Source organism: Procambarus clarkii, chromosome 63 (genome assembly GCF_040958095.1).
Source record: "Procambarus clarkii isolate CNS0578487 chromosome 63, FALCON_Pclarkii_2.0, whole genome shotgun sequence".
In the NCBI taxonomy this organism is placed as follows: Eukaryota; Metazoa; Arthropoda; class Malacostraca; order Decapoda; family Cambaridae; genus Procambarus; species Procambarus clarkii.
In genome coordinates this window covers 12,895,239-12,913,418 of record NC_091212.1, presented here as the reverse complement: position 1 = coordinate 12,913,418, position 18,180 = coordinate 12,895,239, and the positions used below count along the sequence as shown (strand labels likewise).

The 18,180-nt window shown below is 44.6% G+C and overlaps 1 protein-coding gene across 2 annotated transcripts in view; it reads right to left on the bottom strand.

Moving 5' to 3' along the window:
* The window catches only part of LOC123769651 (EGFR adapter protein), a 657,698-nt gene that overhangs the window by 527,886 nt on the left and 111,632 nt on the right, over positions 1–18,180 (bottom strand). For both annotated transcript variants that reach the window (XM_069308737.1, XM_069308738.1), the window contains exon 3: positions 12,594–12,976. In XM_069308737.1, coding sequence (XP_069164838.1) covers positions 12,594–12,976 — 383 coding nt within the window. The remainder of the gene's footprint in view (positions 1–12,593; positions 12,977–18,180) is intronic.

The following is an 18,180-nucleotide window of genomic DNA, read 5'->3' as shown; positions in this document are numbered from 1 at the left end:
TCTTAGTACGATATAACTGAAAAAACCCTTTAGGATTTGTCTTTGCTTGCCCTGCTATGCGAACTTCATAGTTTCTTTTTGCTTTCCTTATCTCTTTTTTAACATTTCTAACCAGTTGTACGAATTCCTGTTCTAAAGTGACCTCCCCATTTTTAATCCTTTTGTACCAAGCTCTCTTTTTACCTATAAGGTTCTTCAAATTCTTTGTTATCCACTTTGGGTCATTAGTATACGATCTATTCAATTTGTATGGTATACTACGTTCCTGTGCTTTGTTTAGAATATTCTTAAATAAGTTATATATTGAATCCACATCGAAATCCCCATTTAAGTCACCTATCGCTGGGTTCATGTCTCGCTCCAAGACCGGCCCACACCCCATACCCAAGCCTTTCCAATCAATTTGACCCAAAAAATTTCTTAGGCTATTAAAATCAGCTTTTCGAAAATCTGGCACTTTAACAGAATTTTCTCCTACTGGTCTATTCCATTCTATGTTAAATCTGATTTCTTTGTGATCACTGCTCCCTAGCTCACTCCCTATTTCGATGTCATTAATTTGCGATGTCATTAATTTGCTATTTCGATGTCATTAATATATTGTTGGCAATGCACTCACGGCTTCCTCAAACTGTGCAACAATGATGTCAAACTTCTCTTTCTCTTATAGACAATTCTATATTACTGAACCTTACCTGTCTTCAATTAACCTGTCTTCATGTTTTAATCACATGAAAGACTGATTAAAACACATGAAAGACTGATTAAAAAAATAGAGTCTCATGGTATTGGGGGTGCTATATTAAGCTGGATTAGGGCATGGCTATACCAAAGGAAACAGAGAGTTAGTATAAATGGAATCAAGTCAGAGTGGGAAAATGTTGTAAGTGGAGTGCCTCAAGGCTCTGTCCTGGGACCTCTGTTGTTTATAATATATATAAATGATTTAGATTCAGGTTTGAGTAGCAACATTTGCAAATTTGCCGATGATACGAAAATCGGTAGGGAAATTAACTCGGAGGAGGACTCACTATCACTTCAAGTTGATCTAGATAGGGTTTTGAAATGGTCAAAGGATTGGCAGATGCAGTTTAATGCTGATAAATGTAAAGTTCTGAGGTTAGGTAATGATGATAGAGTTACAAGATACGAGCTAGATGGTGTTGTGATTGCGAAGTCGGATTGCGAAAGGGATCTGGGAGTTATGATTAGTAAGAATTTAAAACAAAAGGATCAATGCATAAATGTTCGTAATAAGGCAAATCGGACACTTGGATTTATTAATCGCAGCGTTAGTAACAAGACACCTGGTGTGGTTCTCAAGCTATATCTTGCTCTAGTTAGGCCCCATTTAGATTATGCAGTTCAGTTTTGGTCGCCATATTATAGAATGGATATAAATTCACTTGAACGTGTCCAGCGTAGGATGACTAAGTTAATTCCCCAAATTAGAAATCTTTCATATGAAGAAAGATTAACAAAGCTTAAGTTGCATTCACTGGAAAGGCGAAGAGTTAGGGGTGACATGATAGAGGTTTACAAGTGGATGAATGGACATAACCGGGGGGATATTAATAGGGTATTAAAAGTATCAACACAGGACAGAACACGAAACAATGGATATAAATTGGATAAGTTTAGATTTAGGAAAGACTTGGGTAAATACTGGTTCAGTAACAGGGTTGTTGATTTGTGGAACCAATTGCCGCGTAACATTGTGGAGGTGGGGTCCCTCGATTGTTTCAAGCACGGGTTGGACAAGTATATGAGTGGGATTGGGTGGTTATAGAATAGGAGCTGCCTCGTATGGGCCAATAGGCCTTCTGCAGTTACCTTTGTTCTTATGTTCTTATGTTCTTAACATGCTCTCTCTTAAGTCGTTATCGTGGTGACTTGCACTTTTTGTTATATTCTTCCCTGCGCCTATAGCATAGGCCTATACTGTAGGACTACGCTTATAGGATATCATTCTGTGTTATTATCATTAGTTTGATTATAACTTCCGGGATTGCTAAAATACAGGTTCGCTTGCTTTCACACAATATGTATGCAAAAGTGATTTGATCAAGGTCAATGTGTGCATATATGTATATATATATATATATATATATATATATATATATATATATATATATATATATATATATATATATATATATATATATATATATATATATATACAGACGCCATGCATGAATGAGTTAACATTAGATATTGGAGTCCGCATACACATATACACACACATACACCTTCACCAACACATATGCCTAAACATACACCTGCATACTATATATATATATATATATATATATATATATATATATATATATATATATATATATATATATATATATACACACACGCTGGAGCAGGTGTATATCTAGGGCAGGATATACACCTGCTATCTTAGACACGATAGCCAAACCTCACATCAGAAAATGGAGAAACGGATGACGTTTCGGTCCATCATGGACCATTATCTGGCCGTATTAAAAAAAAAAAACGCTTGATGATCCCAGGACGGACCAAAACGTTGTCGTTTCAGTCCGTCTTTCCACGTTCTGATGAGTAGTTTGGTCATCATATATGTTATATACACACGTTATATAGCCACGTTATTGTAACTCATCGTCTCATCGTTATTGTAACTCATCGTTATTGTAACTCATGTAAAAGTGGTTCGCGGAAACACTTTTACTCCCTCGACAACCTGTATGTGTGTATGCTGTCGGCCATATTGCAAATTGGTGACATTGCAAGCATTGCCCAATCATATCCGCCACACAAGTTTCTCTCGCAACTCTATTTGTTCAATTTTGCATATTCCTGATAGCGCCACCGACCGCCAAAACTGACGAATTTCTATGCATTTTAACGATGACTTTAATCCGTCACTTTTCTAGTCAGTTCTACAATGTGAAAGGATCTTTATGTTCTCCAGGGAAGGGTAGGGCAGGTGGGAAAGGTAGGGCAGGCAGGAAGGGTAGGGTAGGTAGAAAGGGTAGGGAAGGTGGGAAGGCTAGGGGAAGTAAGAAGGGTAGGGAAGGTGGGAAGGCTAGGGGAAGTAAGAAGGGTAGGGAAGGTGGGAAGGCTAGGGGAAGTAAGAAGGGTAGGGAAGGTGGGAAGGCTAGGGGAAGTAAGAAGGGTAGGGAAGGTGGGAAGGCTAGGGGAAGTAAGAAGGGTAGGGAAGGTGGGAAGGCTAGGGGAAGTAAGAAGGGTAGGGCAGGCAGGAAGGCTAGGGGAAGTAAGAAGGGTAGGGAAGGCAGGGAAAAAGGCTAGGGAAAGCAGTAGGGAAGCAAGAGGCCAGCAAGGTAGAAAGTACGCTAGGCTTCCTGCGCTGGTCAGCCTGGCCTGAGCCAAGTGTTTTTACAAGTTGTGTTTGTAAAGTGAGAGAGTAAGCGAACAACTTATCCAGAAAAACTTGGAACAAACTCAGCTGTGAATCCTGTGTAAGTAAGTTTCCCCACACAATATGTGCCCAAACGTTTCCATCCAGCCAACCCATCATCAATCACACTGTGCTCGTCTAAACGGCCTCCAAGTAACGACTTAAACTACTCTTGAAGCTGATAACTGTTAACGATTTCGTAATATCTTATATATTACCTATTATCAAATGCCTAAGAAAGTGGTCCTCTTTGAACACGATTAAAACGTGTTCGCAGGAGCCTATCTAAACAATACCGGGACTTGTACGTGCACTAAGCACGCGCACACCAAGGACGCACGCACGTGCACCAAGGACACGTACCGGGGCAAGAGAGAGAGAGAACGTAAGGGTCATAGTGGTACACGGGCGGTCCCAATATGGTCCTTGGGGTGAAACCAGTTTGGTTGGCGGTGAGGGCGTGTAATTACCCCTGATGATGTCCCTCACTGTCTCTCTATTGACGTCCCTCACTGTCTCTCTATTGATGTACCTCACTGTCTCTCTATTGATGTACCTCACTGTCTCTCTATTGACGCCCCTCGCTTGATCTTATTGATGCTATGTTGACGCCTCGGTCATACCTTACGAGAGGTATGGTCACAATCGACTTGAGAATGGTCCAGGACGGCCCGAAACGTCGTCGTCCCTTCACCTTCTAGTGTGTGTGGTCTGGTCAACATACCTTACGACTATGGCCGTCTTTTCCATAACATCTAGCCAGGTCTCACAGGATGGTGTTCCTCACTAAGCCTTATACTGCCACGTGTTCCCTGTTGTAAGGCATTCTATCTATACTCTTGCTTACCAGTCACCTTCTGAAAAAGATATTTTCCCCATAATTTCATTGAAGCTGTTCACCCCCTCTCTCTCTCTCTCTTCTCATTTCATCTCAACTTGGGAAGATCACATCTACTATAATACTTTTTAGTTTCGTTTCCGGTACTGCGATGTGTGGTTGTTCCTCTGCCACCCCTTTTCATGCAATTCTAACACTTTATTTGTAATTCCCTCTGCATTTTTATAATGCTACATATTCCAACGTGGCTTCTTTGGTTCTACCCGACTGTTCAGTGTCTAATCCTGACAGAGGGACAGGTATGTCTTGATTTAGTCTCTCATGTCTGTTCCTATGGTTGCCTCGTTAGGCTAAGCAGTTACACCATTTGGGAATGCTAGTTTATGATATAAAATTTATTTAATGATTTTATTCCTTGAAAAGCATGCGCACACGCGTGTACTCACCTAGTTGTGCTTGCGGGGGTTGAGCTTTGGCTCTTTGGTCCCACCTCTCAACTGTCAATCAACTGGTGTACTGATTCCTGAGCCTATTGGGCTCTATCATATCTACACTTGAAACTGTATATGGAGTCAGCTTCCACCACATCACTGCCTAATGCATTCCACCTGTTAACTACTCTGACACTGAAAAAGTTCTTTCTAACGTCCCTGTGGCTCATGTGGGTAGTCAGTTTCCACCTGTGTCCCCTTGTTCGCGGGTTGGTTCGCGTCCCACCCGTGTTAAACAGTTTATCTTTATCTACCCTAAATACGTGTACGTGTACGTGTGTGTGTGTGTGTGTGTGTGTGTGTGTGTGTGTGTGTGTGTGTGTGTGTGGGTGTGTGTGTGTGTGTGTGTGTGGGTGTGTGTGTGTGTGTGTGTGTGTGTGTGTGTGTGTGTAAAAGACCATTATGTGAGGCGAAGACTGTCCTCGACTCCCCAACATCCGGCAGAGACGTCGAGATTAAAGATGTCTCCCCCAACACGCTAAGCGGAGCTTCAGTAAGAAAGCCGCTGGAATGAGATTGGATTCGTCGTAATTTATAGCTGGCAAGTGTAATGCCGCCGCCAGTCCTGCTTTATCGGGTTGTGGAATTTCTGCCCCCCTGGTTGGCCACCAAATTAAGTTAATGGAGAATATATTCATCTCAGCGCCCGGACACCTTGATATGCCAGTGTTTCAAAATCAATTCTGAAGTAATACAGATATTAAATAATGTGAAAAAAGTTAGAATGAATACATAAATGAATGAATGAATAAAATACAAATATATTTGTATTTTAATGTTCAGCTTATATGTGTAGACCTAAATGCTGCTTTCGGGGGGTCGAGTGTTGTAGCTCTTGAGACCCGCCTTACCAGCGGTCGGTTTTATAATGCCATAACTCGCGATACTTTATTTTTTTTATACTAAAAAGGGTCTTAATAACATTCTTGTGGCTCATCTGCATCTTAAGTTTCCACTCCTGTCAACATATTCTACTCTGAACACGACCTCTCTACCAACATTATTATATCCCTTAGGATTTTGTATGTCGTTGTCATATCTCGTGTATTTCGACTTTAAGGTGTCATCCAGCTCGTCGAACCTCTCCCAATAGTTATGCCCTCACAGAGCTGACGAACTATATATCTGGGCTTGTCCAAATTGTGACACATGTTTCTTACAACCCATCCTCCTGTTCTGGTGGTACTTACAGTGACTGTAAGTTCTATAACTTACATAGTCATACATGGAACTTACATAGTGACTATGTAAGTTCTATAACTTACATAGTCATACATGGAACTTACATAGTGACTATGTAAGTTCTATAACTTACATAGTCATACATGGAACTTACAAAGTGACTATGTAAGTTCTATAACTTACATAGTCATACATGGAACTTACATAGTGACTATGTAAGTTCTATAACTTACATAGTCATACATAGAACTTACATAGTGACTATGTAAGTTCTATAACTTACATAGTCACTGTAAGTGCGTTGAACGTCGGAATATGTACCATAGTACTTATACCGACGTTCAACGCAATTAGAAAGTAGAAATCGGACACACTGAATTTGATCAGACGTGAAAAGATTTTCTATGTTGCAAAGACAAACTAAAACCTAACCTAACTTTCTTAGGCCTAATGCACGCTATCTAAGGCCTAATATAGTACATATATGTGCTATACTAGGCCTAGGAATATTTAAATTTGTATTTTAGTTGAATTAGTTTTTTCCGGACCCTTATAAAGTGAATAGGACAAAATTCTACTATCTAAGTCAATATGTGTACTATGGTACACAAACATAGTATCTAAACACGCTGATGGGTTGGTTCCTTCAAGCTGGAGTGCCACGCCGGGACGGCATACTCTTGTAAGAGCCACATGTATGCCTTATACAGCCTCTTGAAGGCCTCTTTCCCTCAGTCTCTAAATATGCCAGTTCTGCGTCTAGATATGACAGTTCTGCGTCTAAATATGCTAGTTCTGCGTCTAAATATGCCAGTTCTGCGTCTAAATATGCCAGTTCTGCGTCTAAATATGCCAGTTCTGCGTCTAAATATGACAGTTCTGCGTCTAAATACGACAGTTCTGCGTCTAAATATGACAGTTGTGTCTAAATATGACAGTTGTGCGTCTAAATATGCCAGTTCTGCGTCTAAATATGCTAGTTCTGCGTCTAAATATGCCAGTTCTGCGTCTAAATATGACAGTTGTGTCTAAATATGATAGTTGTGCGTCTAAATATGCCAGTTCTGCGTCTAAATATGCCAGTTCTGCGTCTAAATATGCCAGTTCTGTGTCTAAATATGACAGTTCTGCGTCTAAATATGACAGTTGTGCGTCTAAATATGCCAGTTCTGCGTCTAAATATGCTAGTTCTGCGTCTAAATATGCCAGTTCTGCGTCTAAATATGACAGTTGTGCGTCTAAATATGCCAGTTCTGCATCTAAATATGCCAGTTCTGCGTCTAAATATGCCAGTTCTGCGTCTAAATATGCCAGTTCTGCGTCTAAATATGCCAGTTCTGCGTCTAAATATGACAGTTGTGCGTCTAAATATGCCAGTTCTGCGTCTAAATATGCCAGTTCTGCGTCTAAATATGCCAGTTCTGCGTCTAAATATGACAGTTCTGCGTCTAAATATGACAGTTCTGCGTCTAAATATGCCAGTTCTGCGTCTAAATATGCCAGTTCTGCGTCTAAATATGCCAGTTCTGCGTCTAAATATGCCAGTTCTGCGTCTAAATATGCCAGTTCTGCGTCTAAATATGCCAGTTCTGCGTCTAAATATGCCAGTTCTGCGTCTAAATATGCCAGTTCTGCGTCTAAATATGCCAGTTCTGCGTCTAAATATGACAGTTCTGCGTCTAAATATGACAGTTGTGCGTCTAAATATGACAGTTGTGCGTCTAAATATGCCAGTTCTGCGTCTAAATATGCCAGTTCTGCGTCTAAATATGCCAGTTCTGCGTCTAAATATGCCAGTTCTGCGTCTAAATATGCCAGTTCTGCGTCTAAATATGCCAGTTCTGCGTCTAAATATGACAGTTCCGCGTCTAAATATGCCAGTTCTGCGTCTAAATATGCCAGTTCTGCGTCTAAATATGCCAGTTCTGCGTCTAAATATGCCAGTTCTGCGTCTAAATATGACAGTTGTGCGTCTAAATATGACAGTTGTGCGTCTAAATATGACAGTTGTGCGTCTAAATATGCCAGTTCTGCGTCTAAATATGCCAGTTCTGCGTCTAAATATGCCAGTTCTGCGTCTAAATATGCCAGTTCTGCGTCTAAATATGCCAGTTCTGCGTCTAAATATGCCAGTTCTGCGTCTGGTGTCATCTTGTGCGTACGAGCCTCTGTCCTCCTAAGGTTTCCCCAACGTCAAGAAACTGTCGTGCTAAAGTGCCACCTTATCCTAACCCTACCAGAGGACCCAAAACAGAAAACGGGTCAATTTCGCCAGCCGCTACCATGTTTGTAATACGGTCCACCACCACCACTGGGGAGCCTGTCGGCCGAGCGGACAGCACGCTGGACTTGTGATCCTGTGGTCCTGGGTTCGATCCCAGGCGCCGGCGAGAAACAATGGGCAGAGTTTCTTTCAGCCTATGGCCCCTGTTACCTAGCAGTAAAATAGGTACCTGGGTGTTAGTCAGCTGTCACGGGCTGCTTCCTGGGGGTGAAGGCCTGGTCGAGGACCGGGCCGCGGGGTCACTAAAAAGCCCCGAAATCATCTCAAGATAACCTCAAGATAACCACCAATACATGGTCCACCTGTCCAACACAACCATATTATAAACCCAAATCCTTGCATACCATCTCACGAAATATGATCTTCCGCACAAAAGGAAAAAAAATAAGAAAAAACGCGTCAAGAAAAAGACCTTTCCCCTCTTCCCCTTCCTCCTCTTCCCCCCTTCCCCTTCTTCGCTCCCATCCCCCCCACTCCCCGCCTCTCCCATCTCCCAACGCAATAGAAGCACATGCCAGCTATATAGTCTGTCTTATATAATTAATGAAATGTTTACAAAAAATCAAATAGTTACCCGTTTGCTCTGAATCTGTGGGAAGGTGATGGGTATAGGTCTTAGGAAGTAGGTGTGGGGGGGGGGTGGGGGTGGGGGTGGGGGGGGGGGGTGGGGGGAAGAGACGGGATGTCCTGAAGTTAAGTGTTTTATGGAACCAAAGTATGAAAAGCTGAAAATTTCGGTTAATTTTCCCACCATTGAATAATGTTGAATATTACTAAGAAAAAATCAGTTTTAATATTTTTTTTTGTTTTCAAAATATGTAGCCAGGTGTGGCCGAGGCCAGTTAAAAAAAAAAAACATCGTGAACAGTTACCCTGACACGGTCCGTCTAATTACCACAAACTACACAAACTTCAGAAAGCTTCCTGGCAATACGTTAGTAATGAATAAATATGATATATTTACTCATTATAATGTTGGTGCTGAATGTACAACACGAAAAAACATAATTTTAATCTGAAAAAGTTTCTTTTTATAAAGAAATTAGACGAAAATAAAGAGCTGGTGACGCCAAATCAAGTCGACGATCCAAGCTTCGGTTAGGATAAATTAGGATAGGTTAGGTTTGGTTAAGTTAAGTTAGGTTAGGTTAGGTTAGGTTAGGTTAGGTTAGGTTAGGTTAGGTTAGGTCAGCCTAACCTAACATATCATATTTATTCATTACTAACGTATTGCCAGGAAGCTTGTGAAGCTTGTGGTAATTAGACGGACCCCCGTGACATGCTGTTCCCACTTGAACTGTCTTCCAACAGCTCGTTCTGCTTTCTGTCAAGGAAAGTTGTCTTCGCTTCATCCCTTACTATGTTGTTTTAGATTAGGTTACTCGGAAGACAAATTCCAAGTAGCACGGGCTATGGTGAGCCCGTGCTATGACTATAATCCCATACTGATTGATGAAGTTTAAGCCACCCAAGAAGTGCCACGGGCATGAATAACCCGTAAGGTCACACATACTAATGCATAGTTTTTTTTTCCTAGGGGAGGATGGGGTGTGTGTGTGTGTTCACTCAGATATGTTTACAGAGTCGAAACTATAGCTCCCTAACCCCAACTTTCCCTCTCCTGGCAGCCGTCCTATTTAATTGCGACTCGTATAAAGTCGATGTTTTTCCTGACTACTCTCCGGCTCATCTGTGTGCCTCCAGCCTCAGCCCGTGTCCTCTGGTCCTGCCTCATTTTGAACACTGACTCTTTGTCCACCCCGACAATTCCCTCTCTCCCTTAATATCCTGGACGTTGTAATTATATCTCCCCCTGATTCGGCTTTTCACTAATATGGCGAGTTTGGGCTCCCTCCGACTTTCAGTGTAAGGGGGGCAAGTTTAATCCGTTGCTCTGTACTGTTAACCGTTTTCATTTCATGTAATTTTTTTTTAAGATGTAGATTAACTACAGGTGCTGCACACTTAATAATTGGTCTGACGTAGGCTGTATATATATATATATATATATATATATATATATATATATATATATATATATATATATATATATATATATATATATATATATGTATGTATGTATGTATGTATGTATGTATGTATGTATGTATGTGTGTGTGTGTGTGTGTGTGTGTGTGTGTGTGTGTGTTGTTGTTGTTGAATATGACCGAAAAAGTAAGATTAATAATTCTAACACGAATTTTTTCGATATTCTGTATTCTGCGTTCTGTATTAATTCTGCATTCTGTATTAATTCTGCATTCTGTAGTATTCTGATATTCTGTATTTCGATATTCTGCACACTCTACATATCGCCCATGACTAATACCTTTGTTATTAGTCATTGGGCTCTGTTTAACGCCTCGTATGTATTCATGCGTGGAGTATCCTGTTATTCTTCTGGAAGTTGAAGACCACTATCAAGTTCAAGTATGCCCAGCTGTGTCTGGGTACAAGTGACAGGATGAACAACCCAGCGGGTTTTCTTCCTATTGGGGAGTGTTGTACATGCTGCTATGGCGGTGTGTCCACTCACAAGATGAGTGGCGCTGCCCAATAAACTCGCCCCTCGGGGCAAAATTCAAATTTAAATTTCAAGTATGTTTATTGAGATAAGAAAGAAATACATCTCAAAGGGATAGAGTAGCTTAGGCTATTTCTACCCCTCAAGACCACTATCGTTATCAGGCTCACGCGCGCGCTGCTATTTTTTTTATCACTCCTACAATGTAATTTTCGTATCAATTACAGTCATTGGTCTTGTAGGCTGGTGATATGAGGCCTTATCTGAGTTGGGGGTGTAGTTGGAAGGGAAGGAAACTATCGGGAGGACGCACCAAGCCGTTACGACTATATAGCACCAGGAAGAGATCAGGATAAGGATTTGGAATAGGACCAGAGGGGGGGGGGAAAGGTACGGTCGGGGATTGAACGCCGACCTGCATGAAGCGAGACCGTCGCTCTACCGTCCAGCCCAAGGGGATGGGTGGGGGTATGGTTGGAGTGGGGTGATCTTTGGGGGGGGGGAGGTGACCCTTTTGTAGGAGAGATGTACTCACCTAGTTGTGCTTGAGTGGGGTTGAGCTTTGGATCATTGGTCCCGCCTCTCAAACTGTTAATCAACTGGTGTGTACAGGTGTCTAGTGCCGGGGTGTTGCTTGGTTCTGGGTAGCTGGTGATGGTAGTAGGCTGGTGATGGTAGTAGGCTGGTGATGGTAGTAGGCTGGTGATGGTAGGAACATTATAATGAGCAGTGTATCATGATTACAATGTTAGGTGTAGGGGGGGGGGGAGTTTGGTGGGGAGGTGGTGAAAGACGGGGGGTGGGGGGTGGGAGGGGGAATGGAGAGGAGAGATGAAGGGGTCATATCTATGAGTGGTGGAGGACCATCCTGTGATGTTTAGTCTGTCCTGCTCCCGTGTGATAGGTCTGATAGTCCCTGCCCTGGTGTGTGTGTGTGTGTGTACTCACCTATTTGTACTCACCTATTTGTGCTTGCGGGGGTTGAGCTTTGGCTCTTTGGTCCCGCCTCTCAACTGTCAATCAACTGGTGTGTGTGTGTGTGTGTGTGTGTGTGTGTGTGTGTGTGTGTGTGTGTGTGTGTGTGTGTGTGTGTGTGTGTGTGTGTGTGTGTGTGTTTACTAGTTGTGTTTTTACGGGGGTTGAGCTTTGCTCTTTCGGCCCGCCTCTCAACTGTCAATCAACTGTTTACTAACTACTTTTTTTTTTCTTTTTTTTTTTCCACACCACACACACACCCCCCCCCCCCCCCCAGGAAGCAGCCTGTAACAACTGTCTAACTCCCAGGTACCTATTTACTGCTAGGTGAACAGGTGCATCAGGGTGACTTTGGCAGCTGCTACGGGCTGCTTCCTGGGGGTGTGTGTAACAAAAAGGAGGCCTGGTCGAGGACCGGGCCACGGAGACACTAACCCCCGAAATCATCTCAAGATAACCTCAAGATAGAAGATGGCCCTTCTGGTCACCACAACCTGTCCCCTCTGGATCACCACAACCTGTCCCCTCTGGATCACCACAACCCGTCCCCTCTGGATCACCACAACCCGTCCCCTCTGGATCACCACAACCCGTCCCCTCTGGATCACCACAACCCGTCCCCTCTGGATCACCACAACCCGTCCCCTCTGGATCACCACAACCCGTCCCCTCTGGATCACCACAACCCGTCCCCTCTGGGTCACCACAACCCGTCCCCTCTGGATCACCACAACCCGTCCCCTCTGGATCACCACAACCCGTCCCCTCTGGGTCACCACAACCCGTCCCCTCTGGATCACCACAACCCGTCCCCTCTGGATCACCACAACCCGTCCCCTCTGGATCACCACAACCCGTCCCCTCTGGGTCACCACAACCCGTCACCACAACAACACGGCCACAACACTCACCTCTACAATAGCCACAACAGACGTAGGCGCCGGAGGAGGCTGTATAATAAAAGGTCCGGTGATGATCCCTGGTGTTGCTGGGCGTGTGGAGGCCGGCGTGCCCACGGGCGTGGGGTCGGGGGAGGCTACGGGCGTGGACCTTGGCGTGGGTATGGGCGTAGGTAAGGGTGAGGGCAGGGGGGTAGGGAAGGGCGTAGGGCAGGACCTGGCTACGATGGTCTTGGAGGCGGTGCTGGACCTGGAGGCCGGGCGGGGGAGTGCCATGGGGCCGGCTCGCGGGGTGAGGATGGGCGTAGGTAAGGGCGTGGGCGGGTAGTCGGACTCCTGTAGGGGCTGCCGCCGGTGGAAACACGCGCCGTCGGGTAGGTCATCATAGGTCACGTCTGGAAGCAAAAAGAAAGGAGAAATTAATGATAAGAAAAAGTCCCCCCTTATCGTCCCATTCCAAAATCCTTATCCTGACCCCTTCCCAGTGCTATATAGTTGTAATGGCTTGGCGCTTTCCCCCCCCTGATAGTTCCCTTCCCCCCCCCACCACCCCCCAACATGTTATAGTTACGATCAAATAGTCAAATATATATATATATATATATATATATATATATATATATATATATATATATATATATATATATATATATATATATATATATATATGTCGTACCTAGTAGCCAGAACGCACTTCTCAGCCTTCTATGCAAGGCCAGATTTGCCTAATAAGCCAAGTTTTCCTGCATTAATATATTTTCTCTATTTTTTTTCTTATGAAATGATAAAGCTACACATTTCATTATGTATGAGGTTAATTTTTTTTATTGGGGTTAAAATTAACGTAGATATATGACCGAACCTAACCAACCCTACCTAACCTAACCTAACCTATCTTTATAGGTTAGGTTAGGTTAGGTAGCCGAAAAAGTTAGGTTAGGTTAGGTTAGGTAGGTTAGGTAGTCGAAAAATAATTAATTCATGAAAACTTGGCTTATTAGGCAAATCGGGCCTTGCATAGTAGGCAGAGAAGTGCGTTCTGGCTACTAGGTACGACATATATATATATATATATATATATATATATATATATATATATATATATATATATATATATATATATATATATATATATATATATATATATACTTGGCATATATGTACATCAAGTGTTATGACACCATAGTTGCCAAGTATTATGATATCATTACATGAATACGTGTAAATGAGTCCTAATTTGTTATCGCATCCATTCGCCGAGAGGAAAAAAAAATTATGTGAATTAGTTTATTCATTTGAAAGCGCAAAATAATGGTGATTTATAAACTCATCTCATTTGCATAGCAGAGTCAGATTTGGCCAAGTTCCAGTCACATATAAGTGTCCAACCATGCTAATATGAATTGATAACTAGCAATAAAACTAGGTACATGTGTAACTAGCAATACAACAAACAGTTGTATTGTTTGTTTACAGTTTGTTTACAGTTTGTTTACAGTTTGTTTACAGTTTGTTTACAGTTTGTTTACAGTTGTGGAGTGTAATCATCTCCACAACTGTAAACAGAGAAAATCAAAGTGATTTGCATTGCAATTGTCGCTATTTTCCTAAGCTGCAACATTACAGAATTTTGATCTTCAGAAACTCCAGTCATACAATTGGCCAGAACCTTTACAACAAGACATTAAACAGTTCCTTGAGTACATAACAAGAACAAACAAAAAAACTGTTGATTGATTGATAGTTGAGAGGCGGGCCGAAAGAGCAGAGCTCAACCCCCGCAAGCCCAACTAGGTGAGTACGGGGGGGGCAGAGTCAAGCATGGAGGGCAGAGCCAAGCACGGGGGGAGAGCCAAGCACGGGGGGCAGAGTCAAGCACGGGGGGTAGAGCCAAGCACGGGGGGCAGAGCCAAGCACGGGGGGGCAGAGTCAAGCACGGGGGGCAGAGCCAAGCACGGGGGGCAGAGTCAAGCACGGGGGGTAGAGCCAAGCACGGGGGGTAGAGCCAAGCACGGGGGGCAGAGTCAAGCACGGGGGGGCAGAGTCAAGCACGGGGGGCAGAGCCAAGCACGGGGGGGCAGAGTCAAGCACGGGGGGCAGAGCCAAGCACGGGGGGCAGAGTCAAGCACGGAGGGCAGAGTCAAGCACGGGAGTAGAGTCAAGCACGGGGGGCAGAGCCAAGCACGGGAGGGCAGAGTCAAGCACGGGGGGTAGAGCCAAGCACGAGGGCAGAGCCAAGCACGGGGGCAGAGCCAAGCACGGGAGGCAGAGTCAAGCACGGGGGGCAGAGTCAAGCACGGGGGGCAGAGTCAAGCACGGGGGGCAGAGTCAAGCACGGGGGGGGGCAGAGTCAAGCACGGGGGGTAGAGCCAAGCACGGGGGCAGAGCCAAGCACGGGGGGCAGAGCCAAGCACGGGGGCAGAGCCAAGCACGGGAGGCAGAGTCAAGCACGGGGGGCAGAGTCAAGCACGGGGGTGCAGAGTCAAGCACGGGGGGGCAGAGTCAAGCACGGGGGGTAGAGCCAAGCACGGGGGGCAGAGCCAAGCACGGGGGGCAGAGCCAAGCACGGAGGGCAGAGTCAAACACGGGGGGTAGAGCCAAGCACGGGGGGCAGAGCCAAGCACGGAGGGCAGAGTCAAGCACGGGGGGGGGCAGAGTCAAGCACGGGGGGTAGAGCCAAGCACGGAGGGCAGAGTCAAACACGGGGGGTAGAGCCAAGCACGGGGGGCAGAGCCAAGCACGGGGGGCAGAGCCAAGCACGGGGGGGGGCAGAGTCAAGCACGGAGGGCAGAGTCAAGCACGGGGGGCAGAGTCAAGCACGGGGGGCAGAGCCAAGCACGGGGGGCAGAGTCAAGCACGGGGGGTAGAGCCAAGCACGGAGGGCAGAGTCAAGCACGGGGGGCAGAGTCAAGCACGGGGGGTAGAGCCAAGCACGGGGGGCAGAGCCAAGCACGGGGGGGGGCAGAGTCAAGCACGGAGGGCAGAGTCAAGCACGGGGGGCAGAGTCAAGCACGGGGGGCAGAGCCAAGCACGGAGGGCAGAGTCAAGCACGGGGGGTAGAGCCAAGCACGGGGGGGGGCAGAGCCAAGCACGGGGGCAGAGCCAAGCACGGGGGGCAGAGTCAAGCACGGGAGGCAGAGCCAAGCACGGAGGGCAGAGCCAAGCACGGAGGGCAGAGCCAAGCACGGGGAGGCAGAGCCAAGCACGGAGGGCAGAGCCAAGCACGGGGGGCAGAGCCAAGCACGGGGGGCAGAGCCAAGCACGGGAGGCAGAGCCAAGCACGGGGGGCAGAGCCAAGCACGGGGGGGCAGAGCCAAGCACGGGAGGCAGAGCCAAGCACGGGGGGCAGAGCCAAGCACGGGGGGGGGCAGAGCCAAGCACGGGGGGCAGAGCCAAGCACGGGAGGCAGAGCCAAGCACGGGGGGCAGAGCCAAGCACGGGGGGCAGAGCCAAGCACGGGAGGCAGAGCCAAGCACGGGGGGCAGAGCCAAGCACGGGGGGGGGCAGAGCCAAGCACGGGGGGGCAGAGCCAAGCACGGGGGGCAGAGCCAAGCACGGGGGGGCAGAGCCAAGCACGGGGGGTAGAGCCAAGCACGGGGGGGCAGAGGTTAAACACACACATTGATGTAAACAAACACAGCACTCCACAAGTGTGGCCTCATCATAACACACGAGGAAGTGCAAGTGTGTTATTGCTTTGTCTCTCTCACTCTCACCCTCCTCTCTCATTCCTCTCTCATTCCTCTCTCTCACTCTCACCCTCCTCTCTCATTCCTCTCTCTCACTCTCACCCTCCTCTCTCATTCCTCTCTCTCACTCTCACCCTCCTCTCTCATTCCTCTCTCTCACTCTCACCCTCCTCTCTCATCCCTCTCTCTCACTCTCACCCTCCTCTCTCATTCCTCTCTCTCACCCTCCTCTCTCATCCCTCTCTCTCACTCTTATCTAGTATCTCATTCAACTCACAGAAAATAAGCAATATCATCACAGTATCAAACCTCTAACACAATATCATTACCAGTAAAGCATTATACTACTAGAACAAAGTATAACAACACAGTATACTAACAAGACAGAACAAACAGCACTTATATAACACCTTATAGCACTTATAATATAATATATTAATTATAACTTATATAATTATAACTTATAATACACTTATAACACCACCATTTAGTATAACTGCTATAATCACAACTTTGTTTTTTGTAAATTTGCAAATTTTGTAAAAAAATTAAATTAATTTTTTGTAATTTTGTAAAAAAAAAATCGTAATTTTGTAAAAAAAATTAAATTTTGTATTTTTTTTTGTAAATTTGTTGTAAATTTTTTTTTTGTAAATTTACAGATTTTGATGAGAGGAAAAGCAGCATCGACACGTCGACTTATTTAGGCAAGCAATAGAGGCTCTCACTGGTAGAGCTTTCCCTCGGGTGCTAATAGCCTAACGAATGCTGGTTAACTCTCACGTTAGAATAATTAACAGGAGCAGTGGCCTCGTATGGGCCTGTATGGATATTAATAGGGTATTAAAAATATCAACACAAGACAGAACACGAAACAATGGGTATAAATTGGATAAGTTTAGATTTAGGAAAGACTTGGGTAAATACTGATTCAGTAACAGGGTTGTTGATTTGTGGCACAAATTGCCGCGTAACGTGGTGGAGGTGGTGTCCCTCGATTGTTTCAAGCGCGGGTTGGACAAGTATATGAGTGGGATTGGGTGGTTATAGAATAGGAGCTGCCTCGTATGGGCCAATAGGCCTTCTGCAGTTACCTTTGTTCTTATGTTCTTCTTATGTTCTTATGGGCCAATAGGCCTCGTATGGGCCAACAGGCCTCGTATGGGACAATAGGCCTCAATTCCATCTTTCATTCCTATGTTCATTCCCAACGCACACCAAAGCCATTCTAAAACAATAGTAATTTATAATTATAATTTATAATTTATAATCTAATTGGTAATTTAACAAAAAAAACGAATTCTCATACATAATCAGGAATGACAATCAGAACATGATTGTGTAATTTGCGTTGACAAACGACAAACGAATCACACGGCTAAAAAAAAGGGCCGAAAAACGGATCTCAATAAAAATAAAAGGCCGAAACACCTATTAAAAAAAAAAGCTTGAGCCTGTTGGCACATAGAAACAGTCTGGGACAAAATAAAAATTGTAATTGGGTAGTTTTTTTTGGTATTAAAATAAATAAATTGTTAATTTTTATACACATAAGAACATAAGAACAAAGGTAATTGCAGAAGGCCAATTGGCCCATACGAGGCAGCTCCTATCTATAACCACCCAATCCCACTCATATACATGTCCAACCTACGCTTGAAACAATCGAGGGACCCCACCTCCACCACGTTACGCGGTAATTGGTTCCACAAATCAACAACCCTGTTACCGAACCAGTATTGACCCAAGTCTTTCCTAAATCTAAACTTATCCAATTTATACCCATTGTTTCGTGTTCTGTCTTGTGTTGATACTTTTAATACCCTATTAATATCCCCTTTGTTATGTCCATTCAGTATTAACAAATGAATACTTAGTTGACTGTGACTGGTGCTATATTGACCGAGAGT